Here is a 25,074-nt window from a genome sequence, read left to right as displayed (position 1 = left end):
GAAGACTGACGAGAGGCTATATTTACAGTTGCCAGGTGGGGAAGGAGACTGTCTGGGAATTTAAAAGGCTTTTCCAGGATTTTGTAACTGATGACCTATCCTCTGGATACATCATCAGTATCTGATCGGCGAGAGTCCAACAGCCGGGACCCCCGCCTATCAGCTGTTTGAGAAGGCAACGATGATGCTGTGAGTGCTGCAGCCTTCAGTGGTTTTGCTTTGTATTGCGCTAAGGCCCTTTCACTTGAATGGGGCTGAGCTGCTCCTAGGCCACGTGACCGATGAACATGTCGTCACTTGGCCTAGGAAAAGCTGATAGAAAGCCGCGGTGCTACTGTGAGCACTGCTGCCTTCTCAAAAAGCTGATTGGCGGGGATCCCGGGAGTTGGACCCCCATCGATCAGATACTGCTGACCTATCCTGAGGATGGGTCATCCGTTATAATTAGGGATGAGCGAATTTCATATTTTGAACTTCGAGTCCGTGTTGTGGTATAAGCTGAAGGCATTTAGTCATGGAATTGCATTATGGTCCGTGGTAACATACCACAACACGAAGTTCAAAATATTAAATTTGCTCATCCCTAGTTATAATGTCTTGGAGAACCCCTTTAATTGAGACTATATTTATAGCTGCCGTATGAGGAAGGACTAGATAGTGAAGAAAGTTGACTGGAAATTTACTGGAGATTATATTTACAGCTACCAGAGGAGAAAGGAGACTGACTAGTAGTGATGTGAAGGACATACAGTACATGCTAGAGTTTTCTGGGAGTTGTATGCAGAAAGCAGAGAAACAAGTAATGGGAAATCGCCCAATAGCTGGCCCACAGTTTCTCAGATGATCAGCGTTGCTGAGGGGGGCACAGTGTCCCACCCATACACACTTCATTAGTAGTCTCAGCAGTGCACGCACAAACACATCCCCAGTAGTCTCAGCAGTGCACGCACACACACATCCCCAGTAGTCTCAGCAGTGCCCCCACACACTCATCCCCAGTAGTCTCAGCAGTGCCCCCACACACACACACATCCCCAGTAGTCTCAGCAGTGCCCCCACACACTCATCCCCAGTAGTCTCAGCAGTGCCCCCCCACACACACACATCCCCAGTAGTCTCAGCAGTGCCCCCACACACTCATCCCCAGTAGTCTCAGCAGTGCCCCCACACACACACACATCCCCAGTAGTCTCAGCAGTGCCCCCACACACACACACACATCCCCAGTAGTCTCAGCAGTGCCCCCACACACACACACACATCCCCAGGAGTCTCAGCAGTGCCCCCACACACACACACACATCCCCAGGAGTCTCAGCAGTGCCCCCACACACACACACATCCCCAGGAGTCTCAGCAGTGCCCCCACACACACACACATCCCCAGGAGTCTCAGCAGTGCCCCCACACACACACACATCCCCAGGAGTCTCAGCAGTGCCCCCACACACACACACATCCCCAGGAGTCTCAGCAGTGCCCCCACACACACACACACACACATCCCCAGGAGTCTCAGCAGTGCCCCCACACACACACACATCCCCAGTAGTCTCAGCAGTGCCCCCACACACACACACACATCCCCAGTAGTCTCAGCAGTGCCCCCCCACACACACACACATCCCCAGTAGTCTCAGCAGTGCCCCCACACACACACACACATCCCCAGGAGTCTCAGCAGTGCCCCCACACACACACACATCCCCAGTAGTCTCAGCAGTGCCCCCACACACACACACACACATCCCCAGGAGTCTCAGCGGTGCCCCCACACACACACACATCCCCAGGAGTCTCAGCAGTGCCCCCCCCCCCACACACACACACACATCCCCAGGAGTCTCAGCAGTGCCCCCACACACACACACACACACACACACATCCCCAATAGTCTCAGCAGTACTACCACATTCTTCCCCTGTAGTCTCAGCAGTGCCTGCAGACACATTTCCCCAGTAGTTATGGCAGACTTCCCCTCTCTCACTAGTAACTCCTTCCTCCTTTTTCTTATCAGGCAATCGCCACGTGTCTTACCCACCCTGTTCCCGATAGTCACAGCACGCCTCCCCTCCCCCCTTTCAGAGTGATATCTGACAGCCAAACGATGGTTTCATGCTCAGCTATAGGACGTCTGTGGTCAGAGGCGAGAAGGATCACAGAGCGTACCTCTCTGCCTCCATAATAAAACTCCTGTGACTAATATAGATAAAATACTAGAACATTTCGCGTGGCTTCACACCTACCCCTCGTACTGACTGCAAAACAATGGTGCAGTGTGTGAATAGATGTGGTAAAGAAAAAATAGCATCTTGTCTTTGACTTTCCTATGCTCGCTGTTCTGCAGAAAGACAGAAACGCGTTGTGTACCTTTGCTGTGAATTATTTATTTCATGGGTTCTCGCAGCAGCTGCTTTACACGGGGTCACAGGGGACAAGTTAAGTAAACAATTTATTTGTATAGAGAACAGTGGGCCGCACTGTGCGTCTCGTCTGGGGCAGTGGATCTCACATTTAGGCTTTAGTCCTCTCTTGTGACAAAGTATGGTGGTCACCAAAGGCCCAAGTCTCTATTACTGGGCTGCAGGATTTAAAGTCAGTCTGTCAGTAGTGCAGTGTGCTCCATTATTTGAAGTGCAACTCTCTAACGTACCAGGGCCCTTGAGTCAATCGCCCTTGAAACCTCTAGCGCAGGTTTTTAAGGTGCTCTGTGCACTATAGGTCCGTATCACTGCAGGCAATGACCACTACTGCTGCATGTTACTGAGCTGTACAGCAGAAGTTGCAAAAACACGCCCCCTTCTCTTACATCACTTCCTGCTCTGTGCCGATTGGCTAGTGTTACACCTCACAGACTTCCTGCTCTGTGCCGATTGGCTAGTGTTACACCTCACAGACTTCCTGCTCTGTGCTGATTGGCTAGTGTTACACCTCACAGACTTCCTGCTCTGCTCGCCCCCTGCATGCCCTCTGTAGATAATACTGGTTTCATTAAAGGCATACTAAAACCAGAAAAATAAACTGACTTCCACCAACCAGATATTGATTACCTATCCTAAAGATGCCAGTACCTTCCTTTGCGCCATCCAGGTTGCCCCCTCCTCTGTGACTTCGCGATCAACATAGAACTCCTTCCACCTGGTCATCGTGTCCCTTGGAGATATTGTGAACAGGAAACTGTCCGCTTTTGCGCATTGACTTTTCTGCAGTGAGCATCAACCTTACTGTACTTATTGCGCGTGCGCCAAGCCCTGTGACGTTGATGACCAGGAGGGAGGAGATCTATGCTGATCGTGACGTCGCAGAGGAGGGGGCGGACTGGATGGCACAAAGGGGAGGTACTGGGATCGAGTAAAGAGACCGCCTTGGGCTCCTGGAACCGTTATTCATTATTTTCTGTTACGGCGTTCACCGCATAGGAGATTTTTAAAATATTTTAATAGTTTGGACTTTTCGGAGGTGGCGATATGTAATATGTTTATTTATTGTTTATATATTTTATATGTAAAATTGGGAAAGGGGGTGACTTATACATAATTTTTTTATTTTTATTTTTTTACTTTTTATTTAATAACCATTCCCCCCCCCCCCCCCTTCCCTTAGGGGCTAGAACCTGAGATCTTTTAATCCCTTGTCCTATTCACCCTAATAGAGCTCTATCAGGGTGACTAGGACTTTACACTCTCCCTGCTGCCCTGTGCATAGTGCACACAGCAGCAGGGAGCTGACTATGGCAGCCAGGGCCTCAGTAGCATCCTGGCTGCCATGGTAACCGATCGGAGCCCCAGGATTACACTGCTGGGGCTCCGATCAGACACTGCTGCCAATGAGAGGAGGTGAGGGGACTCTGGCCACTGCCACCAATGATTTTAATACTGGTGGGTGGGGGGCGCACTGCGCCACCAATGACTTAATACTGGGGGGGAGGGAAGGGTGCACTGCACCACCAATGTTTTTAATACTGGAGGGGGCGGGGGCGCACTGCACCACCAATGATAATTAACGTTTAATACAAATACAGCCGGCGGCAGAAACACATTGCCGGCACCCGACCTCTGACAGGGAGCTGCGATCAGCAGCAGTAAACCCCTCAGGGATTAATTGCCTTGGACGCAGCAACCTGTCAGGGGTCGGGTGCCGGCAGTGTGTTTCTGCCGCCTGTATTTGTAATGTATTAAACATTAGTTATCATTGGTGGCGCAGTGCGCCCTCCCCTCCTCTTCATTCCCATTGGTGGCAGCAGTAGCACAGGGGGAGGGTGAGACTGCTTCCTTCTCCCCTGTGCTGCTAAGGGAACATGGCGCACGCTGAGGGCAGAGCGATCCATGTTCTCTGATACCCGGTTGTGCAGTAGCACAGCCTAGTATCGATAAAAGGCAAATCCCGGTATCGTATCGATACTGGGACAAAAGTATTGAAAATTTGATGCCCGAAACAACCCTAGTCTGCAGTAAATCTTGTTGGCGCACAAATCAGGGGACACTATTGCATTTTGAACCCCTCAGTTGCAGAATTCATTTTAGCCTTAAGGTCCAATAATATTTTCCCCATTTGTGTTCTAGCAGTCATAACTTAAAAAAAAAAAAAAAATCTTAAACATTTTTTTCTTTTTTATATTTTGCCTAGTTTTAGGTTTTTTAGGAGCCATTCGGGGTATATATAGTGTAGCAAATTACTTTTAGGGAGGGGGGTGGCTGCTTTAGGTGCTTATACCGTCCTGATCAAATGTTTAAGACCACTTGAAAAATGGCAAAAAATCATATTTTACATTGTTGGATCTTAACAAGGTTCCAAGTAGAGCTTCAACATGCAACAAGAAGAAATGGGAGTGAGACAAAACATTTTTTGAGCATTCAATTAATTGAAAATAACGATTAAACTTAAACAGGCTGTTTTTCAGCTGATCAAAATTTTAGGACCACAAACCTTTAAAAGGCCAAATCTGTGCAAAGATGTGGATTCATTGTCATTTTCTGTCAGGTAGTCACACGTTGTGATGGCAAAGGCAAAAAAACTCTCCCTTTTTGAACGTGGTCCGGTTGTTGAACTGCATAAGCAGGGTCTCTCACAGTGCGCCATCGCTGCTGAGGTGGGACGCAGTAAGACATTTGGAATTTCTTAAATGATCCTGAGTGTTATGGAACAAAAAGGTCAAGTGGAAGATCCAAAAAAATTTCACCAGCACTGAGCCGGAGGATCCAATTGGCTGTCCGTCAAGACACTGGATCATCCTCGACCCAAATTAAGGCCCTTACTGGTGCTTACTGCAGCCCCATAACCATAAGACAGCATCTGAGACTGAAGGGCTTCAAAAACAAAAAATGTCTTCAAAGACCTCGTCTCCTTGAACGCCACAGAACTGCTCGTTTGGACTTTGCAAGAGAGAGCACCAAACATGGGACATTCAAAGGTGGAAGAAAGTTTTATTCTCTGATGAGAAAAAATGTAACCTTGATGGTCCTGATGGTTTCCAACGTTACTGGCATGACAAGCAGATCCCTCCTGAGATGTTTTCTACGCGCCACAGTGGAGGGGGCGCCATAATGGTCTGGGGTGCTTTTTCCTTCAGTGGAACAATGGAGCTTCAGGAAGTGCAGGGGCGTCAAACGGCCGCTGGCTATGTCCAGATGTTGCAGAGAGCATTCCTCATGACTGAGGGCCCTCGTCTGTGTGGTAACGACTGGTTTTTTTTAACAGGACAACGCTACAGTAGACAATGCCCGCAGGACAAGGGACTTCTTCCAGGAGAATAACATCACTCTTTTGGCCCATCCTGCGTGTTCCCCTGATCTAAATCCAATTGAGAACCTTTGGGGATGGATGGCAAGGAAAGTTTACAAAAATGGACAACAGTTCCAGACAGTAGATGGCCTTCGTGCGGCCGTCTTCACCACTTGGAGAAATGTTCCCACTCACCTCATGGAAACGCTTGCATCAAGCATGGCGAAACAAATTTTCGAAGTGATAAACAATAACGGCGGAGCTACTAATTACTGAGTTCATGTTTGGAAGTTGGATTTCTGTTTTTGGGGAAGGGGGGGGTTAGCTTTAGTTAGTTTAGGTGTGGTCCTAAACTTTTGATCAGCTAAAAAACAGCCTGTTTCAGTTTATTCGTTGTTTTCATTAAATTGAATGCTCAAAAAATGTTTTGTCTCACTCCCATTTCTTCTTGTTGCATGTTGAAGCTCTACATGGAACCTTGTTAAGATCCAGCCATGCTAAATATGATGATTTTGCCATTTTTCAAGTGGTCTTAAACTTTTGATCAGGACTGTATATAGGCATCGCTGCATCCAAAAACACCCATACTATTAAAACATAAATGTATTTATCCCATACGGTAAACAGCATAATGGAAAAAAAATCTAAATGGTTGATTCGCCGTCTTTTGGTTGCTTCACCGCCCCCAAAAATGTAATGAAAAGTGATCATAATGATGGAATGCAATACTGAAGACCTCTTATAGGCTTCCGTGATGCATGCCGTCATAGTCCGTGGTAACGGAATCCATTATGGAATTCTTAGATAACCCGAACGCCAAACTTGCAAATTAAGATCCAGCCATGCTAAATATGATTTTTTTTTTTGCCATTTTTCAAGTGGTCTTAAACTTTTGATTTGGACTGTATCTCTGGTTTGGTAGCAGCTAGAGATATGGGCTTTGTACTGTTTGAAAGCTGGCTTTCAAACAATACTTGAATCACAGCATTACCTGTACTACATGGGAGATATCACTGTTAGAAATCGGGATGCAATGAATACAGCTGAAAGTGAAATGAAAAGCAGTGATATCTCCTGTTTAGCTTGGGCTAATGCTGTCATTTTGGTCTTGTATAAAAGCCTGGAATGTCATCTTTCAAACAAGACGAAGTGCCAGTGCCTCCCCCTGTATTTGCCACAGCTTCTAACAGAACATACGGCTGGTAGCAGTTAAAGATTTAAACTGGGCACGTTCGACCAGCTCAGCGAGATGGACTAAAAATAAGGAAAAGAACAAACAGCAGGTGGTGCTATACAGATACATTTTATAAAATAACTTAGTGGCTATGCTAAATGTTTAATTAAATGCAATTACAAAAGTATTCAGATCCAGGTGCAGATTTGAACAATATGTAGAGTATATTTCGTGGCACAACCCCTTTAAGTCCCAGAAAACCCCTTTTAATTTGCCTGTTCTCCTTTACAGACAGATTAGTGGGCAGGGTTATTGCTTCAGAAGGCTGCCTCCCCCAGCCAGAGATCAGTTTTGTCTAAGGTCTTTGAAAATGAGAATGTAATACCTTGTTTTTTTCAATTTTTTTCCACTTTTATTGCAAGATGGGACAGGACAGGATCAAAGAAGAGGAGGATATCATGGTAAGTGCTGCTGTTTTTATGCTTGTGTCAAGTGTCACATTATTGTATGCTGTAGATTTACTATTATTATGAATATTTGTATGTATCCAAACTGGTGTAAAGTAGAACTGGCTTAGTTGCCCATAGCAGCCAATCGGATTCCACCTTTCATTTTCCAAAGGAGATCTGAAAAATGAAAAGTGGAATCTGGTTGCTATGGGCAACCATACCAGTTTTCCTTTTGCACCAGTTTTGATAAATCTCTCCCAATTTTTTATTTTTTTTGTTTTAACGCCATTTTAATGTAACCTGTTGTGTCTGTAGAACCCTGCCATCCCAATGCAAAAGCTCCAGGATATTCAGAGAGCCATGGAGCTACTTTCCGCCTGCCAGGGACCAGCGAAGAACCTTGACGAGGCAAGCAAACGTAAATACCAGTTTTGGGATACGCAGCCTGTACCGAAACTTAGTAAGTTGGCATGGGGGGACTCGCTATTTATCCAGTGCTTGTTCTGTGTTAACGTACGATCCCCTCTCCTGACATGTCTGGTTTTACTGAACCTTTTATTCTCATTAAATAACTATTCTGGAGCATCTTTTCTTTTATTATATTGTGATGTTCATCTATTATTCCTCCTATAAATTTTAGTAAACTGGTAGCTTCTTAAAGGGACGTGTCCCTACACTATCTGATACTGTCAGCACTGATTGGACAGTGTTTGAGTATGCAGGGACACGCCCCCAACCGGTAACAGCCTGTTGTCAATTTATTCATTAGGAAGAATAACAGAGGAACAGCACCACATAGGGAGATAATTAACCCGTAGGATACCAGCGCCGTACATTTACGGCGCTGGAAACAGGGTCACAAATCCCAGCGCCGTACAGCTGCACCTGCCCAATCAGCTGCAGGGGTCCGGCAGTCACTGATAGCCGGACACCTGCTGTATGCGCGGTGAACACACAGATGCTGACGCATTAACCCTTGCACATGCGGTATCCTGCTGGGTGTGGGGTGTCCATTAGGTCCCCGCGCTGCTGTGACGGGGACCCGATGGCTTGGACGGCAGCCCGATGCAGAAGTATTGTAATGCATTGTAAAGGGGATCAGACCCCCAAAAGTTGAAGTCCCAAAGTGGGACAAAAAAAAAAAAGTTAAAAAAGAAGTAATAAAAATAGTTCGACCAAAAAAAATTTAAGTTTCAAGTAAAAAAAAAAAAAGCGTCCTTTTCCCAAAATTAATTTTTTTAAAAATAAGAGAAAAGTAGACATATTAGGTATCGGCGCGTCCGTATAGACCGGCTCTATAAAAATATCACAAGATCCACCCCATCAGGGGAGCGCCATAAAAAAGTTAATAAAAACTGTGCCAAAACAGCCATTTTCTGGTCACCTTGCCTCACAAAAAGTGTAATACCAAGTGATCAAAAAGGCGTATTTAGCCCAAAATGGTACCAATCAAACCGTCATCTCATCCCGCAATAAATGAGACCCTACCTAAGACAATCGCCTAAAAAATGAAAAACAAAATATGGCTCTCAGAAAATGGTAACACAAAAAATTAGATTTTTGTAAAACTTACCAGTAAAATCTCTTCCTCGTTCTTCATTGGGGGACACAGGAACCATGGGTATAGCTATGTTCTCTAGGAGGCGTTGACACTAGATAAAGCTGTTAGCTCCTTCCCTGGCAGCTATACCCCCTCCAGCCTGGAGAGAGAGCTTCAGTTTGTGCACAAGCAGTAGGAGATGCAAGCCAACCAGTGAAAAAACGTGGCACACCAACCATGCCAAGGACCCAACGGGGTTCTAACCAGCAACCGTCACAACTGTGGCCGAACAACAATACTGGGTGGGTGCTGTGTCCCCCAATGAAGAGTGCAAAAGAGATTTTACTGGTAAGTTTTACAAAAATCTATATTTCATTGGGGGACACAGGAACCGTGGGACATCCAAAAGCAGTCCACAGGGAGGAAAAAAAACACAGACCCATGGAAGCAAGCATCCCTGCAGGCATCTAACAATCTGCCGCCTGCAAGACCATGCGGCCCAAGGCAGCGTCCGCCGATGCATAAGTATGCACCTGGTAAAATTTTGTGACTGTGTGTAAGGAGGACCAAGTAGCCGCCTTACACAACTGCGCAGCCGAAGCGCGATTTCTCAGAGCCCAAGATGCGCCCACCGCTCTGGTGGAGAGAGCCGTGACACCTAAGGGTGGAACCTTGCCCCGGGCACGGTATGCCCCCGCTATTGCAGCCCGAATCCAACGTACGATTGCCACCTTGGAGGCCGCCAATCCCTTACGAGGACCCCCCGAAATGACAAAAAGGGAGTCCGTACGCCAGAAGGAACCGGAGGCTGCTAAATAAATCTTCAGAGCCATGACAACATCCAAATGGTGTAACCCCCTTTCCTTAGGGTGTGCAGGAGAGGGACACAGTGAGGGAAGGACAATTTCCTCGTTGATATGGAAGTCAGTGACCACCTTCGGGAGAAAGGAAGGAATGGGCCGGAGAACCGCTTTATCCTTATGAAGAACCAGGAAGGGGTCTCTGCAAGAGAGCGCTGCCAACTCGGACACCTGTCTGATGGATGTGATAGCTACAAGGAAAACTACCTTCCAGGACAGGAGTCAGAGTGAAATCTCCCGCAAGGGCCCAAAGGGGGAAGCCTGGAGCGCAGATCCCAAGGCGGTAAAGGAGGACGGTACAGAGGAACCGTATGTGCCACTCCCTGAAGGAAGGTTCTTACAGGCCCCAGGGATAGAAAGTTCCAACCCTGATTGTAAAAAACGACAGGAGAGAAACGAAGTTGGGGAATGTTCCGGCTTTCACAGAAACCCAGGAAGGACCTCCAGGTCCTGTAATAGATCCTGGACGATGCAGGCTTCCTGGCCTGAATCATAGTGCCGATGTCATCCGCCGAAAACCCTCTTCGCGTCAGAATGGCGGTTTCAAAAGCCACGCCGTCAAACGAAGAGACCTTAAATGCTGATGGAAGACCGGTCCCTGCGAGAGAAGGTAGTCTCTGAGTGGCAGTGACCAAGGGACGTCTCCTAGAAGGAGAACGAGGTCGGCGTACCATGCGCGACTGGGCCAATCTGGGGCGACTAGGATCGTCGGAATGCCCTCCATCCTGATTTTCCATAGAACTCTGGGTAGGAAACACGTAAAGGAGGGAGAACCCCTGCCAAGGGGAGATCAGGGCGTCCACGCCGCAAGCTTACGGATCTCTTGCTCAGAAGAAGGTGGAAAGTTTCCGATTGAGTCTTGAGGCCATCAAGTCCACGTCCGGGCGACCCCCAACGTAGACAGATTGCCTCGAACACCTCCGGGTGCAGGGATTATTCACCCGGATCTATTGTCGTCCTGCTGAGGAAGTCCGCAGTCCAGTTCTCCACACTCGGGATGTAGATTGCTGAAATTGCCGGTACATGGGCCTCCTCCCAGCGTAAGATTTTGGCCGATTCCTGCATCCCCGCGAAGCTGCGTGTTCCCCCCCCTGGTAGTTGATGTACGCCACCGCCGTGGCGTTGCTCGACTGGATTCTGACCGGGCGACCCCTCAGGAGATGGGTCCAGTGCCGTAGGGATAGAAGAATCGCCCTGAGCTCCAGTACATTGATCGGAAGCTTGGATTCCGAGCGAGACCAAGTGCCTTGGACTGTTCTGGGAGGGAACACTCCTCCCCAACCTTGCAGACTTGCGTCGGTGGTAACAACCATCCAGGATATTGGAAGGAAGGACCTTCCCAGAAGGGAATCTCCTTGAAACAGGCGACCATCTTCCCTAACATCTTAATGCAGAAGCGAATGGACGGAAGCCTGCAGTTGAGAAGAACCCTCACCGAGCGGTGTAAGGCCAGTCGCTTGTCCGGAGGAAGGCGAACTTGTGCCTCTTCCGTGTCCAGAAGCATACCCAGAAAGATCAGTTGTCTGGAGGGAGTCAGAGATGATTTCTGAAGATTGACCAGCCACCCAAAACGTGCAAGGGCTTCCAGCGTGATCTTTACGCTGCTCGATGCCTGAGCGAAAGAGGGAGCCTTGATGAGGATGTCGTCCAGATAAGGCATAAGGAAGATGTCTATGGAACGGAGCAGGGCGAGAAGAGGGGCCGGAATTTTTGTGAAGACCCGAGGCGCAGTCGCCAGCCCGAACGGGAGGGCGACAAACTGGTAATGATGGTCTCCAATTGCAAACCCCAGGAAGCGCTGATGACTGCGCAATGGGAACGTGAAGGTATGCGCCCTGGATATATACGGCCGAAAGACCTGTCTGGGGGGAGGGACGAGAACTCGATCACGTATCCTGAGGATACAATCTCGAGTGCCCAAGCGTCGGAGACGTAGGTCCGCCAGACGTCCTGGAAGAGGAGGAGAAGGCCCCCCACCCTGTTGGGTGGGGGCGCACCTTCAGGCTGAGGATTGCTTAGCTGCGGAAGGTCGAGCGGCCTGGGACGCCAGGATGGCTGTGCCCAAAAGGACTGCTTTTTGCGCCTATCCTGGGAAGTAAACACCCCCCTAGACGAAAGAGCTCGCCGCAGGGCGGGAACCAGCGAATTGACGAAAGGGCCTACCACGTGAGGAACCTGATTTAGCGTGAGAGGCACGCTTCGCTCTAAGTTGTGGGAGATGGGTGCTCTTACCGTGGCCTTGGAAATAATTTTATCCAGCCAGGTACCAAAGAGACGGGCTCCGGCGAAGGGAAGTCCGGTTAGGGAACGCTTGGAAGTCGCATCCGCTGCCCACACTTTCAGCCAGAGCTCGCAGTGTAAGGTGACTGCAAGCGCTGAAGAGCGCGCAATGAGGGCAAAAACTTAACAAAAATAAAAATGATAGACATATTAGGTATCGGCGCATCCATAACAACCACCTCTATAATAAATATCACATTATATGCCCCCTCCGGTGAATGCTGTAAAAAAATAAAATAAAAACTATGCCAAAACAGCCATTTTTTTTCACCATGACTCACAAAAAGTGTAATACCAAGCGATCAAAAAGTCTTATGTACCCCAAAATGGTACCTATGGAAACATCACCTCATCCTGCAAAAAATGAGCCCCCACATAAGACAATCCCTTAAAAAATAAAAACCAATGCCACCCATAAACCAATCCATCAAAATCTGCGCTGTAAAAGCCATATGGCGTTCCTTCCCTTCTTAGTCCTGCCATGTACCTCCACAGCAGTTTACCACCACATATGGGGTGTTGCCGTATTCAGGAGAAAATGGGTAACAAATTATGGGGTGCTTTTTCTCCTGTTACCCCTTGTGAAAATGAAAAATTTAGGGCTAAAGCAACATTTTCTTGGAAGAAATGAAACTTTTCATTTTCACAGCCAAGTGTTTCCAAATTCTGTAAAACGCTTAGGGGGTCAAAGTGCTCAGTACTCCCCTTAATATATTCTTTAAGGGGTGTATTTTCCAAAATTGGGTCACTTTATGAGGGTTTCCACTGTAGGGGTACATCAGGGTCTCTCCAAACACAAAATGGTGCCTAAAAACCATTCTTGCAAAATCTGCCTCCAACATCCATATGGCGCTCCTTTCCTTCTGACCACTGCCACGTGCCCATAGAGCAGTATAACGCCACATATGGGGTATTCCTGTAAACTGCAGAATCAGAGTAATGTATATTGAGGTTGGTTTTGCTGTTAACCCTTGCTATGTTGCAAGAAAAAATTGATTAACATAAAAAATCTACAAAAAAAGTGACATTTTGAAATTTCACCTCCATTTTCCTTTAATTCTTGTGGAACACCTGAAGGGTTAACAAAGTTTGAAACATCAGTTTTGAATAATTTGAGGGTTGTAGTTTTTAAAATGGGGTAATTTATGGGTGGTTTCCATGACGTAAGCCCCTCAAAATTACTTTTTAATTTTGGAAATTTTGTTGAAAATGGCTTCTAAGCCTTCCAACGTCCTAAAAAAATAAAATTACATTTACAAAATGATTCCAACATAAAGCAGACATATGGGGAATGTTGACTGATAATTAATTATTTTCTGAGGAATTACTTTATGTTTTAAAAGTAGAAAACTTCAAATTTTGAAAATTGTGAATTTTTTCCAAATTTTTGCTTAATTTTTGATCATTTTATAAATGTCAAATATATTGCATCAAATTTACCACTGTCATGAAGTACAATGTGTCACGAGAAAACAGTCTCAGAATAGATTGGATAAGTAAAAGCGTTCCAAAGTTATTACCACATAAAGTGACACATGTCCGATTTGAAAAAATCGGCTTGGGATTTAAGGTGAAAAGTGGCTCTGTAATGAAGGGGTTAAAGGTGCCCTAGAGTTATTTCATGTGCAATACAAATATTTAGTAAAACAGATGTGTCTGGAGAGGTGACAAGGCCTCTTCAAAAAGGACCTTTAAGGGGAATTTGCTAGTTTAGGCTCCATTCACACGTTCAGGGAATGGGTCCGCATCCGTTCCACAATATCCAGAACGGGTGTGGACCCATTCGTTCTCAGTGGGGCAGGAATGAATGCGGAGAGCACACAGTAAGCTCTCCGCATCTGCATTTCCGGAAAGCGGCCCCGATCTTCCCGTCCGCAGCTCCGGAAAAAAATAGAACATGTCCTAGTCTTGTCTGCAATTGCGGACAAGAATAGGCAGTTCTATGGGGGTGCCGGCTGGGTGTATTGCAGATCCGCAATACACCACTGACGCGTGAATGGACCCTTAATTAAATACCTTTCCTTGCAGGCTAACACCGTGTTTCTTAAAAAAAAAATATACCGCTCGTACACCCCGCTGTGCCCCCCTGCAGTTTTCGCGCTCAGTATGTTAATCCTGAGCATTGGTACAGGGAGGAGGAGACGCCAGGTTTTCTCATTGGGCGTCTCCTTTTCCCTGGCTGTGAAGCTTTCCGATGTGATTGGATCGTGGCACAGCCAGGGAGAAGGAGACGCCCATTGAGAAACCCTGTCCTCTCCTCCTCCCTGTACCGATGATCAGGATTAACATACTCGGTGCGAAAACTGCAGGGGGGTACAACTGGGCGTATGAGCGGTATTTAAAAAATAGCAAAAAAACAGGGTGTCCGCATCAGCCGGCAAGGAAAGATATTTAATTAAACTAGCAAATTCCCATGAAAGGTCCTCTTTAAAGGCCCAGTTTATCCAGATATTTCCATCCAGCTTTGTTAAAGGGTAACTACCTGCAGTTCTGTCACATCTTCAGGGCTTTTTATTGCTTTCACCGTCCACCATGACAACTGCTGCAGAACAGTGAGAAGAATAGAGCAGCTGGTATCTGTTTACCATAAGGGCTCTTTTACACGAGCGGATCCCGTGCGGGTAATCCGCTGCGTGAAAGAGAGCCAAGCCCCGTTCCGGACAGCAGAGACACGGAGCATTAACATGCTTGATAATGCTCTTTGCCTCTCTGTGACCTTTTTACTACAAAATCACAGTGACCACTTTATCTAACTGTAATTTTGTAGTAAAAAGATCACAGAGAGGGAAAGAGCATTCTCAATCATGTTAATGCTCCTTGTCCCTGATGTCCGGAGCGGGGCTTGGCTGTCTTTCACGCAGCGGATTCCACGCACGGCATCTGCTCGTGTGAAAGAGCCCTAACAGGTAAGTACTTGCCTCACAGATTCCTCTCCGGTTTTCCCAGCTGGGCTCTATTTACAAAGTCAGCGGTCAATCACTGGTCTCAGTGGTGCACCTGAGGAGACCATAGAGTGATTGGCTGCAGTGGCCAGAAGCTGTGAGAACCGGAGCGGAATCTGTGAGACAAGTACTTACTTGTTCAAAATTTCAGATAGATCCTGGGGTTTGTCCAGTTTCCTCCTGAAACCGGACAACGCCTTTAAATTTCATCAGGGAACCATGGTACTCAAAGGAACCCCTCCTGTCAGAGACTGTCGATCTGCAGGCTCCTGATATTGTAGAAATCTTTCAAAAGAGACAGGCATCCTGCACCCCGTCTTCTCTGCTCCCTGCAGGGGTGGGCTTAACTAAAAGGGGTGGTACTTAGTGTTCAGGAACAGAGTAGAGGGGGAAGGCTTCTGCTGCTGCAAGCTGCCTCCTCCAATTACAAAACCGTCCAAGCCCTTTCACAAGCTGACTCAGGAGAGGTCATCAATATTGAATTCCTGAAAACCCCCAATTTCCGAGATTTTGATACAGATGATCTTTCCTCTGGATAGGTCATCAGTATATGATCAGTGGGGGTTCAACATCCGGGACCCCTGCTGTTCAGCTGTTTGAGAAGGCATTGGCACTCCTGAGGATAGGTCATCAGTATTAAAAACAGTAGCAAAACCTCTTAAACCACCTAACTGTTTTGCCATAGTCCAGCTCCAGCAGTGGGAAAAGTAGCTAACTGGAGGGAGGAGGGCTGCTTTAGATGGTGATATCTCCTGATTGGTAGCCGCTAGAAACATGCAACTAGTCTTGTTTGAAACCTGGCATTGCAGCAATATGTTCAGGACAGGAGAAGATATCACTGATAGAAATGCTGTGATTGCAGCTGAAAGTGAAAGTAAAAGGAGGTTTTACCCTCTATTATTACCGACTCGATCTAACTGTGATTTCTCCTCTGTTACTTGGACGTTAGCTGTCATTTTGGTCTTGTATGAAAGCATGGAATGTCAGCTTTCAAACAAGACTAGCTGCTACCATTCAGGAGATAGCAGCATCTAAATCAGCCCTCCCCCTTCTGTTAGCTACTTTTCCCACTGCCTGAGCTAGACTCGGGCAAAACAGTTAGGTGGTTAAAGGCAATGTACACCTGTGGTCTTTATAAAAAATGTGGAACCCTTGTCTCTGTGCAGCCTTGAGATTCCCTAGTAGCAGGCTCTGAATTTTCACTCTGTTCTGTCAGACATCTCAGCTGATGGCTTCTTATCTCTGATCTCTGACCTAAATATATAAAAATATAAACACTCATTATAGCTCAGTACTTATTTAAAGGGGTTCTGCAGTTTGTTTAAACTGATATATCCTCTGGATAGCTCATCAGCATCTGATCAGCGGGGGTCCGACCCCCGGGACCCCTGCCGATCAGCCGTTTGATAAGTCAGCGTTCACATCCTCCTGCCACACCTGTGCACTGGGGATATCTCGCGCCGTTCAGTATTCTGCGCGGGCGGGGCAGGAGGATGCGAACGCTGCCTGGCCCTGTCAATCAAGACTTGGAGGGCATGTAATGAGGTGGGACAACGGAGCCTCTAGGAGCAGGAGCAAGCCCCCCTCCCCCGCTCCTAGAGGCTAATTAGCATATTATAAAAGTAAGAATTCTGCTGTAACGGGGGCATGAATAGTCACAAGATTAGCATAGTTAGGTGCAGCCAGCTTAATAGTGAAAATTCTAGTGACAGAAACCCTTTAAAAACTCTTTAATGAATTTTTTATACAAAATTGCTTTTTTATCTTCATTGCTTGCCAGGGTGGGCATGATTCCCGAGTGTTAACTCTCATCATTTCTCATTCTAGACGAAATTATAACCGGTCATGGTCCGATTGAACCCGACAAGGACAACATACGCCAAGAGCCATACTCTCTGCCTCAAGGTTTCATGTGGGACACATTAGACATGAGCAACGCTGAGGTGGTAAGTCACCAAATCCTGGGAGGCTTCACTAAGGCTACTTCCACACTTGCAGCAGCAGGGTCTGGCAGGCTGTTCCGGCGGGGGAACAGCCTTCCGGATCCCTGCTAACGGTAGCCCACTGTGCCGCCAGAGGTCCAGCCGCAGCACGGCAAACAAGCCGAGAGGCGGCCAGACAAAAACTTCAGCGTGCTGTAGTTTTTGTTCAGCCGCCTCTCGGCACTTCCGGTGGCACTTCCCCCTTCAGTATGGAGGACATACAGTATGTTAGATAAAGAAGCTTCTTATGAATACTGTGCAGAAACACAGGACACCATATGGTAAAATAGTTGTACCTGCAACCAAAAAGAACTGGCTGGTTGCTGAATGTTAGACTTTCTAGCTAGAGGAAAAGCATCCAAGTGATTTTTTTGTTTGTTTTTTATTTATTATGCTTTGGTTCTGTCCACTGTAAAGTTTCCAGCGTCGACTGCGGCCCGGTGGGAGTGCAAATTGTTAGATCCCCCACTAGGGTGGCCAGGCGTCCTAGGCTGGACAAACCGATTTCCTGGCTCCCTGTCCTCTGTCCGGCTCAGGGTCTAGACCTGTAATGGCTAACCTCCGGCACTGCAGCTGTGGTAAAACTACGACGGTGTACACTTGCTTGGCAGTTCTCAGAACTCCATAGGAATGAATGGAGCATGCTGGGAGTGGAAGTTTTACCACAGCTGGCGTGCCGGAGGTTAGCCATCCCTAGTCTAGACGGACGCAGTGATGTTCCCCTTTTCAGTAGCTCATGCTTAGACAGCAGCATTGTTCTGTCTGAGCATGAGCCGCAGGCACAACCTGACTGCCTGAGGCTTCTCTCATCACTGGAGCCGGCAGACATGTCACTCTGTGGCTGACTGAGGGTGAGAGAAGCACTCCACGCCCCAGTGCAGCTCACCTGACGGTCTTCCATTCCTTTTTTTTTTCCTTTAGCAACGGGGGCTTAGCCTAGAATGTCCGGCTTTATGGGAGGAAGCAAGTGGCCACCCTACCACCACCTATTTGATATTGATGACCTATCCTGAGGACAGGCCATCAATACCCAAGCAATTATTAGGATAAATAAACTGGCCGCAGTCCTATTAGTACACACAGAACCTGTCCTAATCACACATCGGGACAAGTTACTTCACAACACTGAGCTAAAGAGCTGCCTCATCCTCCTCTCTGGTCTATGTACTTGTCAGGGATTATGATCCTGAATACACATGATAAGATCTTCAGCTGGATCTCTGTAGGAATGGAGTTCATGAGGACACATTAAGTACAGAGAGGAGATGGTGATGTGGCTGATGAGCAGCAGCACTTGTATGCAGTGTCCATTACCACAGTTTGTCCTGTCCGTCCTCTCTGTACTTCATGTCTTCTCATGAACAACATTCCTACAGAGATTCAGCTGAAGATCTTATAACTGTATTCAGGATCATAATCCCTGACTTGCAGAACATAGAGGAGGATGAGGCAGCTCTTTAGCTCGGTGCTGTGAAGTAACTTGTCCTGCTGTGTGATTAGGACAGGTTTTGTGTGAACTAATAGGACGGCGACCATTTTATTTCCTGTGATTATTGTGTCCCAGACAAAACAAGCCATTATAACTAATGAAAGGTACGGTAGTTGGAAATATATTTTAATAGTCTTCTGGTCTGCGCTGCACTGTGATCTGTCGGGTCATAGTGTGCGTCTACGTGCAATACGTCCTGATGCTGTATGCCGCCAGGACACCGTGCAGAGCGGGGCCCTTCAAAGTGCTTCCCTCACCGATCCCCATGCCTCCTGCATGCTGATGACTGCTTCCATAATGGAAGTGGTCAGTAGTAGGGATGATCGAATTTGCAAGTTATCTAAGAATTCCATAATGGATTCCGTTACCACGGACTATGACTGCATGCACCACGGAAGCCTATAAGAGGCCTTCAGTATTGCATTCCATCATTATGATCACTTTTCATTACATTTTTTATGATCACTTTTCATTACATTTTTTGGGGCGGTGAAGCAACCAAAAGATGGCGAATCAACCATTTATTTATTTTTTTCCATTATGCTGTTTACCGTATGGGATAAATACATTTATGTTTTAATAGTATGGGTGTTTTTGGATGCAGCGATGCCTATATACAGTCCTGATCAAAAGTTTTAAGACCACTTGAAAAATGGCAAAAAATCCTATTTAGCATGGCTGGATCTTAACAAGGTTCCAAGTAGAGCTTCAACATGCAACAAGAAGAAATGGGAGTGAGACAAAAAAAAAAATTAGCATTAAATTTAATAAAAACAACGAATAAACTGAAACAGGCTGTTTTTCAGCTGATCAAAAGTTTAGGACCACACCTCCAAAAAAAAACTAAACCCCCCCCCAAAACAGAAATCCAACTTTCAAACATGAACTCAGTAATGAGTAGCTCCGCCGTTATTGTTTATCACTTCAAAAATTTGTTTCGCCATGCTTGATGCAAGCGTTTCCATGAGGTGAGTGGGAACATTTCTCCAAGTGGTGAAGACGGCCGCACGAAGGCCATCTACTGACTGGAACTGTTGTCCTTTTTTGTAAACTTCCCTTGCCATCCATCCCCAAAGGTTCTCAATTGGATTTAGATCAGGGGAACACGCAGATGGGCCAAAAGAGTGATGTTATTCTCCTGGAAGAAGTCCCTTGTCCTGCGGGCATTGTGTACTGTAGCGTTGTCCTGTTGAAAAACCCAGTCGTTACCACACAGACGAGGGCCCTCAGTCATGAGGAATGCTCTCTGCCACATCTGGACATAGCCAGCGGCCGTTTGACGCCCCTGCACTTCCTGAAGCTCCATTGTTCCACTGAAGGAAAAAGCACCCCAGACCATTATGGCGCCCCCTCCACTGTGGCGCGTAGAAAACATCTCAGGTGGGATCTGCTTGTCATGCCAGTAACGTTGGAAACCATCAGGACCATCAAGGTTACTTTTTTTTCTCATCGGAGAATAAAACTTTCTTCCACCTTTGAATGTCCCATGTTTGGTGCTCTCTTGCAAAGTCCAAACGAGCAGTTCTGTGGCGTTCAAGGAGACGAGGTCTTTGAAGACGTTTTTTGTTTTTGAAGCCCTTCAGTCTCAGATGCCGTCTGATGGTTATGGGGCTGCAGTCAGCACCAGTAAGGGCCTTAATTTGGGTCGAGGATCGTCCAGTGTCTTGACGGACAGCCAATTGGATCCTCCGGCTCAGTGCTGATGAAATTTTTTTGGGGTCTTCCACTTGACCTTTTTGTTCCATAACACTCAGGATCATTTAAGAAATTCCAAATGACTGTCTTCCTGCGTCCCACCTCAGCAGCGATGGCGCACTGTGAGAGACCCTGCTGATGCAGTTCAACAACCCGACCACGTTCAAAAAGGGAGAGTTTTTTTGCCTTTGCCATCACAACGTGTGACTACCTGACAGAAAATGACAATGAATCCACATCTTTGCACAGATTTGGCCTTTTAAAGGCATGTGGTCCTAAAATTTTGATCAGCTGAAAAACAGCCTGTTTCAGTTTAATCGTTATTTTCAATTAATTGAATGCTCAAAAAATGTTTTGTCTCACTCCCATTTCTTCTTGTTGTATGTTGAAGCTCTACTTGGAACCTTGTTTAGATCCAACAATGTAAAATATGGTTTTTGCCATTTTTCAAGTGGTCTTAAACCTTTTGATCAGGACTGTATTATATATATATATATTTTTTTTTTTTTTTCAAACTTGCCACTAAAGAACACTTACCCCGATCTCAGCAAGGGGAAGGCTGTCTGGCCCTGGGCGTGCAGAGCTTCAAGGTTTTCCGCTCTCAGATGCCATGGTCGCATTTCTCCACAGCATCTGAAGAATTAAACGTCTGTGATCGGTGTTATTGCCAATCGCAGGCATTATCCCCGTTATCTGCTATATTCGGTAGCAGTGCTGAAGTTAAATTGCGGTAGGAAAAACCAAATGCAGATCCCATGGCTAACCTGTGACAGGTATCGGTCTCTGCTGCAGATTTTTCCTTTGGATTATCTACCATATCCATGCATCCTCACGATGTGAACTTGCCCTTTGTAAGTTTGTCAAATGCTTTCAGCGTTTCTGCAGGTCCTCTTTCCACAGAGCTGACATTTGTATTTGTCTTATTATGGTCCATTCAGTATTTAATATGTCCGACCTCTGCTGCATGACATGAAAGTCACTCTTCAGCCGGTAGTTATTAGGCTTCTGTCTGGGTTTCATGGTAACAGTGATATTTCTCTTGTCTCCTTCCACCCACCAGCTAAAAGAACTTTACACGTTGTTGAACGAGAATTACGTGGAGGATGACGATAACATGTTCCGGTTTGACTATTCTCCAGAGTTCCTACAATGGTGAGTGTCCAGGGTTCACACTAAATGAGATTCCGTTGTCTGCCATTATAACCCTGGTCCATTCATATGTCAAGTTAAAGGAGACCTGCAAGAAGAAAGTAAAGAGTGGCCTGTAACATGTACAGTTGACATGCTGAGACTATCGCTGGAAGGCATTCTTTTTATAATGGAAGCCACGGCATACTTCCGGATCCATCATGTGACTGATGCCACCAGCGTCTGTTGACTTACATTAGTGTCTGTCAGTTTCTTGGGTGGTTTTGTAACACAGGACCCTACAATGCAAATTGGGTCATAGCCAAATTGACCCTCCTCAAGTCTAGATCAAATGTAGGTTTTGAAGTCTATGATGATTTAGATCCGTAAAAGGTGTCCATGACAGCAGCAACACATCGTCTAAGTCAGTATCTACATCCTACTTGGTTTGCATAATGTGTTCATCGTTTAAAGTTTTTTTTTTTTATAATGATGGGCTATCTTCAGAATAGGTCATCAGTATCTGATCGTGTTTGAAGGGGATGCAGTACTTCGGACTAGGGTTGGACGATATCAAAAATATTCCCACGATAACGATATTAAGAAATTTATCGTGATAACTGCCCATTTAGAAGAAAAAACACTTGGGGCCACAAGGAGACATTATACTGTATGGGGGGAGCCACAAGGAGACATTATACTGTATGGGGTAGCCACAAGGAGACATTATACTGTATGGGGGGAGCCACAAGGAGACATTATACTGTATGGGGGCAGCCGCAAGGAGACGTTATACTGTATGGGGCGGCTACAAGGAGACATTATACTGTATGGGGCGGCTACAAGGAGACATTATACTGTATGGGGGCAGCCGCAAGGAGACGTTATACTGTATGGGGGCAGCCACAAGGAGACGTTATACTGTATGGGGGCAGCCACAAGGAGATGTACACTGTATGGGGCAGCCACAAGGAGATGTACACTGTATGGGGCAGCCACAAGGAGACGTTATACTGTATGGGGGCAGCCACAAGGAGACGTTATACTGTATGGGGGCAGCCACAAGGAGACGTTATACTGTATGGGGGCAGCCACAAGGAGACATTATACTGTATGGGGCAGCCACAAGGAGACATTATACTGTATGGGGTAGCCACAAGGAGACGTTACACTGTATGGGGGGCAACAAGAAGACGTTACACTGTATGGGGGCAGCCACAAGGAGATGTACACTGTATGGGGGCAGCCACAAGGAGACGTTATACTGTATGGGGGGCAACAAGAAGACGTTACACTGTATGGGGGCAGCCACAAGGAGATGTACACTGTATGGGGGCAGCCACAAGGAGACGTTACACTGTATGGGGGCAGCCACAAGGAGATGTACACTGTATGGGGCAGCCACAAGGAGACGTTATACTGTATGGGGGCAGCCACAAGGAGATGTTATACTGTATGGGGGCAGCCACAAGCAGACGTTATACTGTATGGGGGCAGCCACAAGGAGACGTTATACTGTATGGGGGCAGCCACAAGGAGACGTTATACTGTATGGGGGCAGCCACAAGGAATCGTTATACTGTATGGGGGCAGCCACAAGGAGACGTTATACTGTATGGGGGCAGCCACAAGGAGACGTTCTACTGTATGGGGGCAGCCACAAGGAGACGTTCTACTGTATGGGGGCAGCCACAAGGAGACGTTCTACTGTATGGGGGCAGCCACAAGGAGACGTTATACTGTATGGGGGCAGCCACAAGGAGACGTTACACTGTATGGGGGCAGCCACAAGGAGACGTTACACTGTATGGGGGCAGCCACAAGGAGACGTTATACTGTATGGGGGCAGCCACAAGGAGACATTACACTGTATGGGGGCAGACGGGCAGTTCCCCAGCCTCTGATCAGCCCCCCCAGCCTCTCCCTCTTATCAGCCCCCTCTGGTAACCCCCCCCCCCCCCCCCCCCTAGTATTAATCATTGGTGGCAGTGGCCCTTCCCCCCAGTATTAATCATTGCTGGCAGTCGCCACCGGGTCTTCCCCCCCCCCCCCCCCCCCCATCATTGGTGGCAGTGGGCAGTGCCCCCCCCCCCCCAGTATTAATCATTGGTGGCAGTCCCCCTCCCCATCATTGGTGGCAGTGCCCCTTCCCCCCAGTATTAATCATTGCTGGCAGTCGCCACCGGGTCTTCCCCCCCCCCCCCCCCCCCATCATTGGTGGCAGAGGGCAGTGCGCCCCCCCCCCCCCCAGTATTAATCATTGGTGGCAGTGGCCACAGGGTCCCCCTCCCATCATTGGTGGCAGTGGGCCCCCCCTTCCCAGTATTAATCATTGGAAGCCACAGGGTCTTCCCCCCCCCGATCATCGGTGGCAGTCGGCCCCCCCTCCTCCCTCCCCAGTATTAATCATTGGAGGCCACAGGGTCGTCCCCCCATCATTGGTGGATGTGGGCAGTGCCCCCCTCCTCCCTCCCTCCCCAGTATTAATCATTGGAGGCCACAGGGTCGTCCCCCCATCATTGGTGGCAGTGGGCCCCCCCTCCTCTCTCCCTCCCCAGTATTAATCATTGGAGGCCACAGGGTCGTCGTCCTCCTCCTCCCCCCATCATTGGTGGCAGTGCCCCTTCCCCCCAGTATTAATCATTGCTGGCAGTCGCCACCGGGTCTTTCCCCCCCCCCCCCCCATCATTGGTGGCCGTGGGCAGGGCCCCCCCCCCCCCCCCCCCAGTATTAATCATTGGTGGCAGTGGCCACAGGGTCCCCCTCCCATCATTGGTGGCAGTGGGCCCCCCCTCCCCAGTATTAATCATTGGAAGCCACAGGGTCTTCCCCCCCGATCATCGGTGGCAGTCGGCCCCCCCTCCTCCCTCCCCAGTATTAATCATTGGAGGCCACAGGGTCGTCCCCCCATCATTGGTGGATGTGGGCAGTGCCCCCCTCCTCCCTCCCTCCCCAGTATTAATCATTGGAGGCCACAGGGTCGTCCCCCCATCATTGGTGGCAGTGGGCCCCCCCTCCTCTCTCCCTCCCCAGTATTAATCATTGGAGGCCACAGGGTCGTCGTCCTCCTCCTCCCCCCATCATTGGTGGCAGTTTGCAGTTCCGATCGGAGTCCCAGCAGTGTAATGCTGGGGCTCCGATCGGTTACCATGGCAGCCAGGACGCTACTGAAGCTCTGGCTGCCATGGTATGTTAGTGAGCAGCATTATACTCAAGTGCGTCGTGGCCGCCGGGCGCTCCTTCTTCTGTCTGTGCGGCGCATTGTTAAGGCTTATAGCATTAGCAATGCGCCGCACAGACCTATGAGAAGAAGGAGCGCCCGGCGGCCACGACGCACGTGAATATAATGCTGCTCACTAACATACCATGGCAGCCAGAGCTTCAGTAGCGTCCTGGCTACCATGGTAACCGATCGGAGCCCCAGCATTACACTGCTGGGACTCCGATCGGAACTGCAAACTGCCACCAATGATGGGGGGAGGAGGAGGACGACGACCCTGTGGCCTCCAATGATTAATACTGGGGAGGGAGGGAGGAGGGGGGCACTGCCCACATTCCCGGCACCCGACCTCTGAGAGGACGCTGTGATCACCTGAGGGGTTAATTGCGCGGATCACAGCGTCCTCTCAGAGGTCGGGTGCAGGAAATGCGAGTCACAGAATTCCTTCCCTCCCCCACGCCGGCCGAACTGCTGAGAGCGCCGCCGCAAGCGGCCAGCAGGTATCGGGGACATTTGCACGAGTAGAAGTACTCTGCAAATGTCCCGTATCGGATCATGCTAGGGCGGGCGGCCGCAGACTTGGAAGCGGTCAGC

At 48.0% G+C, this 25,074-nt stretch overlaps 1 protein-coding gene across 1 annotated transcript in view; it reads left to right on the top strand.

Moving 5' to 3' along the window:
• NMT2 (N-myristoyltransferase 2) overlaps window positions 1-25,074 on the top strand; it is a 47,749-nt gene that overhangs the window by 7,016 nt on the left and 15,659 nt on the right. Inside the window, exons 3-6 of the mRNA XM_040434553.1 lie at window positions 7,318-7,356; window positions 7,660-7,804; window positions 16,794-16,912; window positions 21,193-21,284. Of these exons, the coding sequence (XP_040290487.1) occupies window positions 7,318-7,356; window positions 7,660-7,804; window positions 16,794-16,912; window positions 21,193-21,284 (395 nt within the window). The remainder of the gene's footprint in view (window positions 1-7,317; window positions 7,357-7,659; window positions 7,805-16,793; window positions 16,913-21,192; window positions 21,285-25,074) is intronic.

The sequence above is a fragment of the Bufo bufo genome, chromosome 5, assembly GCF_905171765.1.
Source record: "Bufo bufo chromosome 5, aBufBuf1.1, whole genome shotgun sequence".
Lineage (NCBI taxonomy): Eukaryota > Metazoa > Chordata > Amphibia > Anura > Bufonidae > Bufo > Bufo bufo.
This window is presented reverse-complemented; position numbering and strand designations above follow the sequence as displayed.